Source organism: Uloborus diversus, chromosome 1, assembly GCF_026930045.1.
Source record: "Uloborus diversus isolate 005 chromosome 1, Udiv.v.3.1, whole genome shotgun sequence".
Classification (NCBI taxonomy): domain Eukaryota; kingdom Metazoa; phylum Arthropoda; class Arachnida; order Araneae; family Uloboridae; genus Uloborus; species Uloborus diversus.
In genome coordinates, this window is record NC_072731.1 from 259,985,704 (window position 1) to 260,002,875 (window position 17,172).

The 17,172-nt window shown below is 33.4% G+C and overlaps 1 protein-coding gene across 1 annotated transcript in view; it reads right to left on the minus strand.

The window, feature by feature from the left end:
- Positions 1–8,196: 8,196 nt before the first annotated feature.
- LOC129220358 (polycomb protein Asx-like) overlaps positions 8,197–17,172 on the minus strand; it is a 40,418-nt gene continuing 31,442 nt past the window's right edge. The window contains exons 14-16 of the mRNA XM_054854769.1: positions 15,760–15,822; positions 14,069–15,082; positions 8,197–9,537 (exon numbers count right to left, since the gene is read on the minus strand). Of these exons, the coding sequence (XP_054710744.1) occupies positions 8,197–9,537; positions 14,069–15,082; positions 15,760–15,822 (2,418 nt within the window). The remainder of the gene's footprint in view (positions 9,538–14,068; positions 15,083–15,759; positions 15,823–17,172) is intronic.

The window sequence follows — 17,172 nt, forward strand, 5'->3', positions numbered from 1 at the left end:
TAAATTTCATTTAAAACCTTTGAAATAAGATAGAAAGATGAAAAACTTTCAAAATTGAATTTGCTTAACAATTTTTATGTTTGAAAGGTAGAACAGAGAGCTTATTTTAACTGCAAAACTTATATTGTGTACATCTGAAAAGTTGTGTGGTTTATAGAGAATACATAGGTCGGTGTTATAAAGGTATTCTACTGTATTTAAATCCAAACTTAAGACTATTTGTTACTGGACCCTTGTCTGTAGTGTTTTTTTTTTTTTAAATTTCAGAAAAAATCCCCACAAGTGACTACTGTGGCAAACCTTCTGGCAGCCCTTTGTTTGGATCTTGTGTATCTTTTCTGTGAACACAATACAGTAAATGATTCTTAAAAATAGAAAGAAAAAATAAAGAGAGAGAGAGAGAAAGAAAATTAAAACTCCATGTGTAATATTTGTACTTTGTCCATAATTACTGCAAAAGTTTTTTGGACACTGAGGAGGTTTTGAAATACCTCTTACAGTCATAAAATACTTCAATCTCTTACGCACAACAGTAAATTTTGCTACTCATTTTATATTAATTTAACAACAAAAAAAGAAAATTATCACATGAATATTTACAAGCACAATCAAAAACAAATAATAAAGGTATTCTGTGAAGGAACTAACGTAAAATAAAACTGTACAAAACAAAATATACATAATTACATGCAAAATAAAGCCTTGGTTTTTCTGAGGCTAAGATTTTTTTTTCAACTTTCTGCTCCTTTTTCGTAAGAAGTACTTTTTTCTTGGGACTGTTTTATGCACTTTTTTACCTGAAAATCGCAGAATTAAACTAAGCATTACAAACAATCTAGATGAAAAGGGGCTTCAAAAATAAACATGAAAAATCTTACAAATTCAGGAAGTAACACACATACACGTTTAAAGGCATGCATACATATTCAGATCAGTAAGCATGTAACACATACATGCACTGAAAAACAATAATAATGGAAACTTTCAACTGATTGAAAAAAGAAAATATAAATTTATTGTACTGAATTTTATGGGATGCGTCAAATTGCTCAACATTCATTCTGAGGACATTTGTTGTTTATACAGCGGTTTAGTTTATAAACTGGCATACCAACACTCAAAAATGTGTCAAAGCTCAGAAGTTTAAATATTCTAAAAAAGAAACGACTTACTATATTTATATTTTAAATATTTCAAAATACAGTGAAATTTGAAAAAAACATGAGGTACATTTTGTTTACCGACACGAAGATCTTGAAATATTGGTGCATTGTTGTTTGACTAACCGAGCTTATAAAAGTTTTTGTAACTTTCAAAATTATTTCTTCTTGGCTGTAAGTACTCTATGCTCTCTAAAGTACATCATATGCAGACTTAGATAAAATTAAAAAGCTTTATGCAAACACGAATCCTAACTGAAAACTTTTCTGCAAATAATTATTTTGCCTAACTCACACTTAAATAAAGAATTAAATATATATTTTAATATGAAAGAGACAAAAAACAGTACTTTAAATCATTTATTTTTTTTTAACAATAACATATAGTTTGTGCTTATTTTTCACCAACTGAAGAAAAATGCCAAAACCATTATTTCTTTCACACACGTGCTTTAAAAAGCTTTTGGAGAAAGGCTTTAACAGAAATAAACTGGAATTTTTTTAAAAATAGCCTTAATTTTTTTTAAAAATTAACATTTGCAGTTAGAAAAAAATTTCTGCAGAGCCAAAAATTTTCTGCGAATGCCGTTTGTCTATATTATGCAAGACTGACCATATGACATAAAAAATTTTAGTAACATCTATTATTATTTTATCTAGGGCGAATTATGGCACTGTGATTTTCTCGTCTTCCGAGACCAATTCCTTCACGCCTCGGTGAAACATAACTTTAAAACTGATTATGTTTGTTGCAATTTTGAACACATCATAACTGTAGTTTTTCATTTTTAACATATGCTTCCCAAAACAGGGTTGGCCGGATTGGACACAATTGGGTTGGACCCAATGGGTTTTTTTGAAAAAACCCATTTAAAAAAACCCATTATTTAGCCCACTTTTGGGTTTAAAATTTTCTGAGAACGTTTTTTTTAAAAATAATTAATTTAAATACTTTTACAATTTAAACTTCTTTTTTATTTCTTCTTCACAATAGGCAATGGACATAAAAAATGAATTTTGAACTTTAATAGTATTTCTTAACTCTTAAAGGCATTAAAAAATGCTTCAACGATTTTAAATAAATATATTTAACTTTTTTCCTTCAACTGGTCAATAAAGGAGCTCAAATTATCTTGACTAAGTCCTGTCACGTCAGATTTTATCAATATTTGCAGATTGTACAAAGGATACTACTTTAGCTAAAAGGCTCTCATGTGAATTATTTTCTGCAAACCAACACGTCACAAAACTCGAATAAACAAGGTATATTTTTTAGAAATTAACAGGTTTTACAAATGGTCGGACAGAAAACGGAATAGGATGTACAGTATTTTCATTATCTTACGAAAAAGTTTAATATTTCTTACTCTGTACACAGAAATAGAAAAACAGGCAACATAAAATTCAAAGAAATGTCTTGATTAAGCTGGAATTCAGTAAAAAGGGATTTTAACTACTTGAAGTTCTACAGTAGTTTTGCATAACAAAATGAAATACAATAAAGTAAAATACAAAAAAAAAATGTCGAAATTAAAAACGAACAAATAAACAATAGATTTTATCACTCAAGAAGTAACTTTGCCTTAACTGTTGGTAATCATGGAACTAAAAAAATCTGAAACTTCACCATTCTTGAATTTTGTCATCTTTTATACCTTTCTTCAGAAAACGATGAATTTTCCAGCTTTTTTATCAAGACAATTTTTGTGCTTTGTCCATATACTTATGCTACAATATGCTACGAGTACCCCACCTTTCCCCTAAAAAAAGACAAAAAACCCACATTTCTTTAAAAAAACTCAGCTTTAGTTGGGTTTTTTTGGGTTTTATTTAAAAAAACCCAAAAAACCCTGGGTCCATGGGCTTTTTTAAAAAACCCCGGGTTTTTGCCAACCCTGTCCCAAAATCTACATTTTTCAAAGGGCAATAATTAGTTCATTAAAGGATGGTTTTATTATGTTAATGATTCTATTCTTCCAGATCTGATTTTAAAAAGCAGTTGATTTTTATATAATCCAATGATTTTATAAGTGAGGGTTACTGTATTAAAAAAAAAAAAAGAAAAGGTAAGGGAGGAATAGTTCAAATATCCGTTCAGTTCTCTAAGTCTAGAAGAAAATACTAATAACTTGATGATTTGATAGACTTTATATGCTGGGAACCATTTCATTATAAGTCAGCGTCGAGTTTTCCACAGTTAGTCTATTATTTACATACATTTCATTCACACATTCTATAAAAAGGAATCAAAGAAAATTCCATGCAAAAAGTTATTTGTGAAACACCGAAACACGAAAAAAAAAAATCATGCACATTTTACAATAATAAAAAACATTTTTTCAAGTGCCTTAATACCAGTACCAGTGGTGTTCCCATAGGGTATACTTCATATATGCCGTATACTCTCAAATATTTTTTAGACATATAGCGTATACCCTCAAGCTTCAAAAATTTTCCTATAATGACATATTACGAATATGATCGCATACACATATTGTGCGTAATGGATTACTGGGAGTATACCCTCAGAAAATTAGATGGGAACATCACTGACCAGTACACAGTATTTTAATGCATAAAAATGAGTAATTATTAAGACTTAATATATTCTATGTTATATAATCTTTAGAGAATTTATATTTGCCAGGGATTTTTTACGTAGAAAACCGACAGCAAAAAAATTATAATGCTAGGATTTGCAAGTAACTGATTAAAAAAATATCAAATACAAAATTTATAAGGATTGGAAATTTAATAAAAAAGATTGTTAAGTACATTATTACTCTATCATTTAATGCCTATTTTCTTTCTTTCTTTTTTTGAACAGAATGTAAGGTTATCACTAAGGTTATTGCTTAAGGTCTCAAACCAAAACCAACTTATTTGTAAGGTTTCTCTCTTTCTGACAAAAAATGCACTAAGTAAATATTTCTTTAAAATATCATGTGAAAAGATCATTCTATCATTTAATGCCCTATTTATTTATTTATTCATTTTTTTTTGCACAGAATGTAAGGTTATCACTAAGGTTATTGCTTAAGGTCTCAAACCAAAACCAACTTATTTGTAAGGTTTCTCTCTTTCTGACAAAAAATGCACTAAGTAAATATTTCTTTAAAATATCATGTGAAAAGATCATTCTATCATTTAATGCCCTATTTTTATTTATTTATTTATTTATTTAATTTATTTATTTATTTGCACAGAATGTAAGGTTATCACTAATGTTATTGCTTAAAGTCTCAAACCACAACCAACTTATTTGGAAGGTTTCTCTCTTTCTGACAAAAAATGCACTAAGTAAACATTTCTTTAAAATATATATGAGTCAATTAATTTTATTATTTTCCAAAAAAATAATAATAAATAAATTTTAAAAAAAGGTAGCAAAATATAAGCTATATATCAGGGGTGGACAACCTACTGGTAATTAAGATAAACTTTATATGATGTTGATAAATGTGTCACAATTTACCATTTCTTTTTTTTTTGTAATTTGGTGAGAGGAGAAATAAGAGTTAAATATTTAAAAACAAATGTTTTGCAGCCTAATTATTATTAAACAACACATGAAAGCAAACTAACAATGATCACTATGCATGCAGTTGTGTACAATGAGTACTATGCAAAGAGATCAACTTAGACCCCATTTTCTATAGATATATTGTGAACCAGCAGGAGTATCTTAAATAACCTTTTGTGTGTGAATGCACCAACAATGTTATGCAAATGAAATCAATTCATTCGCATAACCTAATTAAAGAAATCAATGTACGCTAAAATAACTGTTTGATTGCTCAGGTATATGAAACAAATCATTCTCTGATGAATCTGTTGGCCACCCCTGCTACATATCATGTCAAGATAATAATTAAGAAATGAAAAAGAAAAAAAAAAAAAAATCCTGCCACAACAATTTCTAACTGCTAAAGCTGCTGGTTTTTTTTTTTTTTTTTTTTTGTTAAAAGGAGCAGAGAGTGAAAATGATCTCACGCAAAGTATGAACAATAATAAAAGCATTTTCTTTATTGATTAAATTATTGGAAAGAAAATATTGCAGATAGCACTCATATCACTAACAAAGAAAGCTTAAATAAAGAAAATTTCTTTGTAAATAGTCACTTATTCTTTGTCTGTTGGGAGCCTCATTTTAAATATGAATAAACATTTAAAAAAATTATTTAACTCATTAAACAATGATTGGTATGAATATTTTGAAAACTCTTAGAAACACAGCATGCTTTGTAAAATGATTAAATGCTTATATGAACTCTAATTAGCTGAAAATATTGAACAATATACAGTTCATTATAATAGTTTACTTTAAGAGAACAAATTTCGTAACACATGCATGCTTTGCATTATGGCCTTTATATGCCAGATAATGCTGGATAATACGGTAGCTTCTTGACGAATATAGGGATAAGACACTAATTATTGAACATGGCATTGTGGGAAATAATTTGCATTAAGTAAAACTGATATTTCAAAAAAAAAAAAAAAAAAACTTCTATGTCATGGTAATATGATACATTTTACACCAGTTTACTTTGAATAATATTGATAGAGTATTTTCTAGGGTTTCACATTTTTGCCAAAGCTGGCAAGAACAAGAAAAAATTGTCCTATATAAAAAAAGGCATTTCAATCAAATGCCAAAAGAAAACATCTTAGTAGTAAAACTAAAGTGTTTCTCTGAAAAAAATCATTTGCTTTAATATTGAAATGTAATGTTGTTTACAATTATCATCAACTTCTAGATGCATATTGGAACTTTGACATTTTCCAAAAGAAATTCTTGTCTAGCCTAAACTTTGGTCAGTAGTCTGCTGATGAGAAAGGGAAACATCGTGAGAAAGCAAGGATCACATAACAAAAGATTAATCTGACTACAATTACAGTATTAAATAATCGGTTTAACTTATTTCCTCCTCCTTATTATACATATTGAAAATAACTGTAGTGATTTTACTGGTATGTTTCATGACATTTTAATGGCAAAAACATTTTGAAATTATTTTTCTATTATCTCCTGATTCCATGTTTTTATTATGGTTCCCAAGCATGGATGCATATTTATTGTGTGAATGACGATTTTCACATCTTAAGCTAAAGTACAGAAATGGTTATGTATTTATGTTGGTAAAAATAAGTTACACCTCTAAAAAATCAAATTATAAAATTAAAAATTTAATGGGCCAAAATAAAATGAATTAATTTTAGAGCTATATAAAGTAACACAAAAAATGTCAGAATTTCTTCAGAGACAACAAAATTGGACATTAAATGCCAAAATACAAAATTGATGCATAATAATTAATATGCTGGTTGGTTGGCTTATTTGATTTTAACGGCATGGGAGCCCTTGAGGGCTAGGGCAAAATAATATGCTCTCAAAAAACAACAAATTGCAATTCTAAGGATATAATTACTCATCTTTTATAGCTAAAAGTTCAAATATTTATAAAAAAGAGGTGAGCAATACCAAAGACATACGTAACAAAATTTCAAAAACTAAATATTTTTCAAGTCTAGATGAAAAAACAGTGTTTGTTTGGGTTTTTTTTTTCTTCCAAAAAGTTAATGAAACCATTCAATGGTTTCAAAAAAAAAAAAATAATAATAATAATAATAATAATGATAATAATAATAATAATAATAATGCAGAATTGTGGTAAATAGCACAATTTCAGAAACAAATCTTTAGACTTTTTTTTTTCTTTTTTTTAAAGGGCTTTTGAGGCATAACAAGGCTTAAATAACAACAATATCAAGAAAAGAAAACAATCAAATTTCAATACAAAGATTTGATGCTGGTGCATTTAACGTGAAAAATACACAGCAATTTCCATATCAGAAAGAGGATAAACCTATTTTAAAGAATTCGAAATACTTCAAGTGAATAACATCTTTAAGAGTTATGCTCCATGTGAATATCTATCAATAATTTGTGAACTTCTTAATCACACAAGCACACACAATCAGGGCTGGCTTTCTGCCGGCAGAAACTAGTTTTTGCCGTGCCAGTGGCAGAAACTGGTTATAACCGGTAAAAACCGGCAGAAACTGGCAAAAACTTAAAAGCGTCTTTAATAACTCAAGTAACTAGTTACCAAATGATAACTAATTTACTAAATGATATTAGTTTAAGTAAACTAAAAAATTAAATTTTATTTAATCATTGTAAAAAATAAAATCTCATGCTAGTAACCTTGATTTAGTTTAGAAAGGGAACTTTTCAATTGCAGACACTCGTAATATTTGAATTAATCTAACAAAAGATGGAAAACCATATATTGGAAAGAGGAGTGACATACAGAATTAAACAGGCATTACTGATTGTAATTCCTGTGCTTCAAGAAGAAAGTGAAAGAATTTTACTTGCTAATATTAACCTAGTTTTGTACCTAATGTCACAGCTTTGTAAAACAAATTGGTCCCATTTCTTGAAACTCACTTTTCTCTGTCTTTTACCACTACCCAGTTACTACAAGGTGGACCAGTTTAAAAAAATATGCAACCGATGAAAGTTTCAAACATTGCTTGTTCCTTGATGCGTTACCTGCTACCTTTTCTGTTGCAGGAATATTCTAAAGTTTCTCATTTGTGCATAATAAATTGAGAAACTTTAGATTTTTGAAACCAACTTTTCTAAGAGGCAACGGCGGGGTTCAAACAATGTAACATTTGATTTTGAATTACACATAATATTGTAGTTAAATTGTGCTTTGGTTAACAATTATATTTTCCATTCATTTTCTATTGTATGTCAAAAATTAATTTTTTGGCATTCTGTGACTTTTTGCCGGTTTCTGCCGCAAATGTGGCAGAAAGTGGTTTTTGCCATGCCGGTTTTAACCGGTTTCTACCAGTGGTTTTAACCGCCTCGGCAGAAACTTGCCAACCCTGCACACAATATTTTTTTTTTTTTACAAAGCCAATAATCTACATTTCTATAAACAAAGGCCATATGATAAATACAACAGAAAACGTTAGAAAATGTCATTGAAAAAAAAAATTATGTACATGAGTGGGGTCACCGTATCAGACACGTGACACAGAGTCGAGACGGCCCGATGCAGTCGTCGTGGCAGAACGCCCCGCATTTAAGACACATAACCATGGCTTTGAGATTACAAGCACAGTTATTTCCATTATTACCTGAAGAGCCGTTTCCACCGCCACTATCACCTAATGAGTGGGTGATCGCTCCCTCGATTCCCGAAGACGCGCCGTTGATCACGGGGCTCGACTGCAACAGCGACCGGGGGGGAGTGTCCCCCGCGGGGGTGCCGACAATGTTCGAGAGTCCGTTCGCAGACGGGAACATGATCCCGCCCGAAGCGATGGGGAGTTGAGTCGTCGCCGGTACCACCGAAACCGCCTGACTAGGTAGACTGCCGCCAGTTCCGCCCGTGCAGCCTTCCGGTAGAGAGACGGGATTGGTGGCTTGCGGATGTTCCGGAAGTCTCGTCTGCGGAGTCGCTCCGGATTCGAAATCGGGATTGGATGACGGACGATGAGCCACAAGAGGTATGCACGTCAGGGATGAGGCAGACGGAGTCGATGCAGACCTACTCACCGCGATGATGTTCGGAGAAGCGGAGACTTGCAGCGGCGACGACACGTTTTTATTGCAATCCAATGTCCGGTCGCCGGAGCTCGCTACGGAGCGATTTCCCGAACGTGAACTCTTATCGGATGAGCTGTCTTTGTCGTTGGGGGATCGGGAGGTCATCGGTAAGCTTTCGGACGAGCAGGAAACGGACGCGTTGTCCGAGCTTTGAGGTGAAGGGGTGGGAATACACTCTATCTTATCACTTTCCGACCTGGTATCGTCACTTTCCGGAGAATCAATGTAAACGATGGGGGTGACTTTTGCTCTTCTGTAGTAAGACTGAACACTTGCCGGCCTCTTCAGGGAACTTACTTCGGCTATCGGATTTGTATGTACAGGAGGAAGGTTCGAAGGAGCGCTCAAGGGTCGAGGGAGCTCAGCCGGTTTGTCAGTTGCATCCGTCTCAGAAAAAGTTTCATCGTTAGAACACTTCGGAGACAAAGACTGTGTGTCGGAGATAGGTTGCGATAGGTCATTCTTGGATTGGTTATCCTCTTCTAGGCTCTCTTTTGAGTTGCCTACGTCTTCACAAACCATTTCTTTGGCCTCTGCTGCGGAAAACTCGGAGCTGTCACCGGAAATATTTGAATCTTCTGCAACGGAAAGCTTGTTATCGTCGTCTGTGTCATCAATTTTTAACTCTTTTTCGGGCAGGCTTTCTTCTGCTAATACGACTGATGTATCGGGGTTCGCAGCTTCTTCTTCACTGGGAGGCAAACTCAAAATGATTGTGCTATCTTCATCAACAACTTGAGAGTTCTGAGAGTGAAAAATTAGGTTAAGTACATCATCCATAAATGAAAGAAATTCATCACAAAAACGGTGTCATTTAGATAGGAATTTTTTTTTTACAGCATATTTAGACAGTTAATGAGATGAAAATATGAAAATAAGCTAACATAAAAGTCTGATAGTTTAATCATTTTGTTGGCTTATTTTATCCTGTGCTTCTATACACCACAGAACATTAAATGGCGCAATCCATTCAATGTCAGGAGAATAGAGCATTTTCCAGACTCTAATAGCCTGTATGGAAAAGGGAAAAACATTTTGAGTCAGTAGGAAATAAGCATCAAGAAGTTAAAAAACATAAAAATATCATAACCATTAAAAGTTAAAAAGCAATTCTACAAACAGAAAAGTGTTTAACTAATTACAGCTGGGTTGGAAAATGTTTAAGAAGTTTTTAAATTAGTTAAAAGAGAGAAAGACTAGGGATTGAGCCTCGAAAATCTGGACAGCCAAAATTCGAAAACCTCTAAAATCTGGACATTTTTCCAAATTTAATCTAATTATGTTTTGAAGACTTTTCTGCATTCAATGTCCACATTTCTCACGAAATGCAGTTAAAATTCTTGAAATGAAGCCAAAATTTTAATAATGCTATGTTTTGATCTGTCAATTTCAGCCCGCATGCATTTTTTTGCATTATTCCTATTTGATTATTTAATTTGTCAATTTGAGTGGTGTTTTTCTTTCCCCATATGGGAATTAAACTGCCATAAAGACTGCTTTTTTAATAACATCTCTAAAATCTGGAAAATTCTGAAATTCAGAATTGGCATTGTTCTGCAAATTTAATATAATATTAATGAGGTTTTGCTGTACTTATTAATTTTCAAGACCTCACTTTAAAGGGGTCAAATGAGGGCTACGAGACATGCAAATGATTGTAACTTTTATCCTAATTATAGTAGAATATAAATTCAAAAACCATTGAAAAGGTAAAGAACAGAGCTTTCTATTGATATAAAACATGGCTATCTCATGACAGGTCTAAGTTTCAAGGTCATTCAGTGATTTTTGACCTTGAATATCTCAAAATCCCCCTTAGAATTTCTTCAAAAAAATATATTTTATAGCTCCAACACTGTTCTTCCACTACACCAAAACGTAGGCTGGAACCGCAATGGCAAGGGACTGCAAAAAAAGAAGGTATGTTTACACATTTTTGTTAGGTGTATTACATTATTTCTGTCCTAATATTGTTTCTTTTCGGGGGGGGGAGCATAATCTTTATAAAGTATGCATATTTTGACAAATCGACAGGTTTCTTAAATTTGAGCTAGAATAGCAACAAATCTTGAAATAAAATCTTGGGTGTGTTTTGAGATATTCAAGGTCAAAAATCTCAGTGAATAAATAACCTTGAAACTTAAACCTGTGGTGAGAAAGTCATGTTTATATCAATTGAAATCTCTATTTTTTTATCTTTGCAATGGTTTTTGAATTTCTATTCTACTGTAATTAGGATAGAAGTTGCAGTCATTTGCATGTCACAACTTTCCATTTATTTTGCACTTTTTAAGTTTTCAATAGGCCTGTATTTTGTAAATTTTTTCAAGTAGAGTTCTGAAAATTGGCAGAATCACTTATCTTGTCATATGTGTCTTTCAAACGAAATTTCATTAAAATCGGAAATGGTGCGGAGGTCAAGGTGACTAACCTGACATATGGAATTCTACAATGTAAAACATGTGAACATTCCTGATTTGTTTTCAGTACCCTGCCATTGCGATCCCAGTCTAAGTTTTGGTGCAGTGGAAGAATAGTGTTAGAGCTAAAAAATATATTTTTTGGTAAAAATCTAAAGGGGCATGTTTTGAGATATTCAAGGTCAAAATTCACAGTGAATGACCTTGAAACTTAGATCTGTCGTGACAGAGACATGTTTTATATCAATACAAAACTCTGTTGCATAGCTTTACAATGGCTTTTGAATTTTTATTGTACTACAATTAGGAGAGAAGTTACAGTCATTTGCATATCACAACTTTTCGTTTTTATTTCGTACTTTTTCAGATTTTTAACAGCGCTGTATTTTGTAAAATTTTTAAGGTAGAATTCTAAAAATTGGCAGGATTACTTATCTTGTCATATGTGTCTCTCACACCAATCGTCGTTAAAATCGGAAATTGGCGAGGTCAAAAACTTATGTTTTTTATTGATTTGAAGTGGAATTGCCCCGTTGGCGCAGCTGACGAAACTCTTTGAAAAGAAAGTGCGGGCGTCCATTTTGTACTACCCAAGGGCATTATTATGAACCATTCATTTAGCACAGGTTCCATCGTCTCAAATTTTACCGGTGAGCTTAAAGCAATATACAACGCATTGCATAATTACATCTCGCTCAATGACAACGACAGAGCCAGTGGTCCAGTCATCTTTTGCGACTCCAAAGCTGCCTTAGAAGCATTACATAAATGTCAATTGAGGCTAACCCATGACATCCAACATCAATTGGAAGAAATTAACTAACTAAACAAGATATGTATACTGCAGTGGATACTAGAGATGAGACGGTTTCAGCTCGGGCCCGAAACTGGCTCGGACTCAATCTAAGATGTTCAATGGTCAATCTCCAAACAAATTCAAAGCAAATAAACATTTTCCTACTGTGAGAAAATGAAAGGAACATTTAAATCAGTTTAATCAATGTGAAAATTTAATCCCCCTCCCCCCCCAAAAAAACAGAAAATAACGCTTAATTATGTTTTTTTGCGATTGCTATTGCAATGTGTAATACAATAATTAATGCATTTGAAGTGCAGCATTTTGAGCAAATTTAGGAACTTCTGTTAATGAAGAACATTTGACCTAACATATTTCATTAACAGAGAGAGAGATCATGTCAGACTGTAGAAGGCTCGGTTTTTGACATAAGAAAGTTTTCTTCGGGCTCAGATTTTGGTCCGAGACAATATTACCTGGGCTCAGGCGGGCTCGGTTACAAATTTTCAGGCTCGGGCTCTCAAAAATGAGCCCGAACTCATCTCTAGTGGATACCCGCGCATGTAGGCATCCCTGGAAATGAAGAGATAGACCAACTTGCCAAGGAAGGGAGAAATCTCAATAATGAAATTTCCGTCAAGGTCTCTCATAATGATGTTAATGCGATCGCCAAGTTCCATTTAAGAGAAAACGCCATCAAAACAAAAGACTGGCTGATATGTGAAATAAATGCAAATAGAGACATTACCAAAAGTATCACCCGCCTTAGAACCGGTCACTTTAGAGGCATGCAGATCCAGAGAGATGGAAATAGAACCTACCGCCCCTGCAGTAACTGTGATGATGTCCCATTCACTCTGTCTCACTCATTTTTGAGTGTCCTGCCATTTTAAGATCTCTGGCCTGCTTGGGGAATTCTCTCCAAAAGACATCAGTCTGTACTGCCGTGTGCAGGTAAAGGGCCGTAACTGCAAATATTTCGTTTTTTCTTTCTCTGCATTTTTGTCGTCTATTATACGTTATCTTTATTGTACAAACTCCCTTATTTGGGTTCTGCTGAAAAAAGCCGCAAAAAAGACGTCAAGTTCCAACATTTTCCTATTGTTAGTATTGAATCCAAAATGTGCTTCTTCAAATATCTCGGAAACTCATTTCTGCAGATACTGCCGCTTACCTGCACACGGCAGAATAGCTTTGGCAACATCAAGGAGCTGGCCGACTGTGTTTTGCAGACACATGGATTTATATAGTTCTTCCCGTGGACTCGACACCACCATCACCAACATTTTATGCATTATATGAACCTGAAACCTGAGTATATGCATATACTTACTTATTACCTAAAATTGGCGTTGGCAGATAGATATAATTGAAGTATTCCATAAGTTTTTCAAAATAAAATAGAAGTAACACACTAATACTGGTCACTATACAATTCTATTTTTTGTTTTATGTTTACATGTACGGTTTGCATATTGTTTTCATTATTCCTTGTAGCAGTATTTTATAGTGCTAAACAGTATTGAGGTGAAAATAATTTTTCAGATTTTTACATTGTAATCCTAGAAATATTTGCTAAGAAACAGATTTTTCTAAAATGTAAATAAAAATTCTTTACAGTGTGTAATTAATTTTTAAAATAAAGGTATTCAAGATTAGATAAACAAAAGAACTGATCTGTGTGCAGCTCACTATAAAGCTCTAGTAAAAATGACATGACATTTTTTAGAACCTTAATCTGTACACCTCTCAGGACTGGCGTCTTTTATTATTTTTATTTTTTATAATTTTTAAATGCTTGTCGGAATTAAAAGTTGATGAAACAAAACTCTAACTATCAAAGATATTTCAAGAATCAATTCATCCTAATATTTCCATTATGCATTGCAATACAATTCTTATTTATTCAATTTCTTAAAACTTTCAACACTTATCCCCTAAAGAAAATTAGTATACGCCAGCAAGCAAAATTAAAAAGCATTATAAAAGCAGGTTATGAGAGAGAAATTTAAGAAAAAAAAAAAGAAAAACCAATGCCATAAGTAAATATTAAACTTACATTAAATTGCTGCTCATTGCTAGATGATTCAAAAGCATTAAATGGTTGCTGCTGCATGCTCGACGAATCGGAATCAAGACATTCAGAAGCCAAACTCAAATCATTTTGTAAAACAAAGTTGTCTGCACTGGCGTTATTTTCCGCTGCATCCTTTTTAGAATCGCACGATTCCGCCGGCTCAGCCATCACCGGATTATCAGCCAAATCAGCAGTTTCGACGCAGTTCTCTTCTGGAGTGGTATCCTCCTTAACCGGTAAACAGTCAGTTTCAGACACGGTTTCAGCCATGGTCAAAGAATTCGATTCCGGACTTTTGGTCGATTCCCGGCATGACACAGGATCTTCCGTTTCTGCAGACAACAAAGGCGACGGAGTGGGTGAAACGGATACGAGCTGATCAGTGGATGACATATTCGAAAGAGTTTCCGCTTCTTTTACGTCCATGGATTCGGGCAATTGATCGGCATTGCCGGAGTCTAAATCTGCCTCGGGGGCAGGGCTGCCATCTTTTACGGTGTCATCAGACAGAACTTCGGGTACTTCGACGTCATTTTGCAAGCATGGGTTAGGGGTTTCTAGTGTGTTAATGGGGGGAGAGTCTGGAGCAAGTGTAGAGGTAGGGGAAGCAGACGGCACACAGGTGGTTAAAAGAAACTGGCTCGAAGGAGATTCGGGCGTATCTGCTTCGGTAACTGGACTGGAAAGTTCTGGTACCTGGTTTTCACAGGATTCTTCCTCCATCTGAGCATCTGAAACAGAACTTTCTAAAGAAGCAACGGGTGAGGTTACCATGGGTGACGGATGATCGTCTGCTTGCAGTACTGTGGGTTCTGGCGACACTTTTTCGCAAGTTACATCCTCTTTCTCGGTGGACTCTAGAGCTGCTTTGCATATCTGATATGAACGTTCTAAATTCACTCCATCATTCCTGCCAGAGTTCTTTTTACCACTGTTGGAGCGAATTACAGAAACGGAGCGTATCGTTATTGGAGGTACGATACTTTGACTGGGAGCCTGAAAGGGAGACATGATTTGAAGTTAAGAAAACCACCAAAATAAATTAGTTTTACTAAGCTGTTGGCAACACAGGTTACCTTGAAACATAAATGAATAAGAATATAGGATAACTTTTCCAAATCTTGGGAGTGGGCAAAAATCTAATTTTTATTAATTTACCAAATTTGAACAAGTAAATGGTGAAGCATAAAAAAAGCTGTTCATTGAACTAATTATCAAATTGTATCTATTTTATTGAGCAAAAACTAACAATGGGCTTATTGGAAGCATACTCCAACAAATTGAGTATAAGAACACCATAGGTGTAGAGGCACCTCAAATTTAAATTTTTGGTAGGTAGAAAATGCTCAATTTACCAAAAAAATTTCAAATTTTAACAAATAATAAAATACAAGCATACTCATACACCTACATCAAACAAAAAGAGACTTTAGGCGGCAATAATAATAATAAGTTGTAATATTTCAATACTGTCTCCAAATTTAAAAATTTGTTGAATTGTCAGACAAATTTGGTTGAAAAAGGAAACTTTTAGGGAGGTCTCATGACCACCCTATTAGTTTGCCCCTGCATAGGTATTAAAATTAAAATAGAGAATTTTTGGACATTCTGCTTGACTCATGCAAAGAAAAAAAAAATGTTTCAAAAGTATAGATTAAAAATTGGTTACTTACTGTTGTTTGAACCACTGTAATGGAAAGTGAAATTGGAACTACAGAGGACACTGATGCACAGGGCTAAAAATAAACAATAAATAAATAAGAATATTAAATTATATTACACTGAATGTTTTGAAAGTTCTAAAGATCTTTTTCTTTTAAAAAAAAATCCCTTTAATACTCAATACTTTCCTAGTATTAGACGTATGCACTGTATAAATGTTAACTACAGTGGAATTTCGAAAAGCCAAAGAGTTTTTTCAAGAGATAGTTTCACAAAAATTTTTTAATGACCCCATTTGGGAAATATTCCCTCCTAACAAATTTCATAAATTTATATGGCTATCACAAATGAGGCAGTGAGAAGCAAAGGGATGTAAGTGGACATTTTCAAGTTTAGAGTAAAACACGTTTAAAGGTAACTGCCTAGGTAGGCTTTCATTTTTTTCCCTAAATCATGCTGTACAGCAGCACCTATCAGGGCTACTAGTACCATCTCTTGCCCCATGACAGAGGAGGGGTTCACCTACCAATTTGTGCTGGTTATCTCCAAATTTTTAATTTTGCTACTTGCATCCCTTTGCTTCTCACTGCCTCAAATCATTGTAAAAATATTTCTGAATGAAACCAGACCTCCCTAGTAATTTCTTTCCCCATCTCCAGGTCAGAACTCTGCCAAGAAGCCACTATTGGTGATATTTATTATTCCTTCTCTTTCATGTTGCTCAAAGAAAACTGATGAATCCACAGCACTCAATCCAGGTTTCTCAAAAAGACTTTCAGTTGGAAAAGAGGTGAGAATGTCTGTTGATGGGTGTCAATTAAGATTTATTTGAGTCCTACCAGTTCAGGTAGGGACGTGAAATCATGCATTGAGATTTCGTGTTCCCAGAAAGTTTTTCAATCAACCCTCAGGGTTCATACTCTTTTTGGATGTAAAAATTCCATGACTTTTCCAAGACTTTTTCATGACTTCATAAAAGTTTTCATGAACTTGTTACAGGAAGAAAACAGTACTATTTAATATCAATTTTGCCAATTTTTAAAAATGAGCATTAGCAAAACTTCTACGTGAATGCCACTACCTCATGGAAGCACTTTCTTGTGATTGAAAAAAAATCTTCATCACATAAATTTAAGTAAATTAAAAATACAGTGAATGAAATATAATTATGCTTTAATGTATAATAATTTTTGTAAACAGGCAGAACAATGATGAATGGGACAAAGGTTGAATGAGTCATTACTAAGTTTCAATAAATGTATTTCAAAAGTGGCTTTTCTAGTGCGTTCAATCATCCACATAACTTGACAGTATTTTAGTACGTGCAAGATTGCTACTACAGAATATAAAATACATGAAGTGTGGAAAATAATGATAAATTCAAAATGAGTGATGTTCAAGCAGTAAAATCACATTGCAAAAGA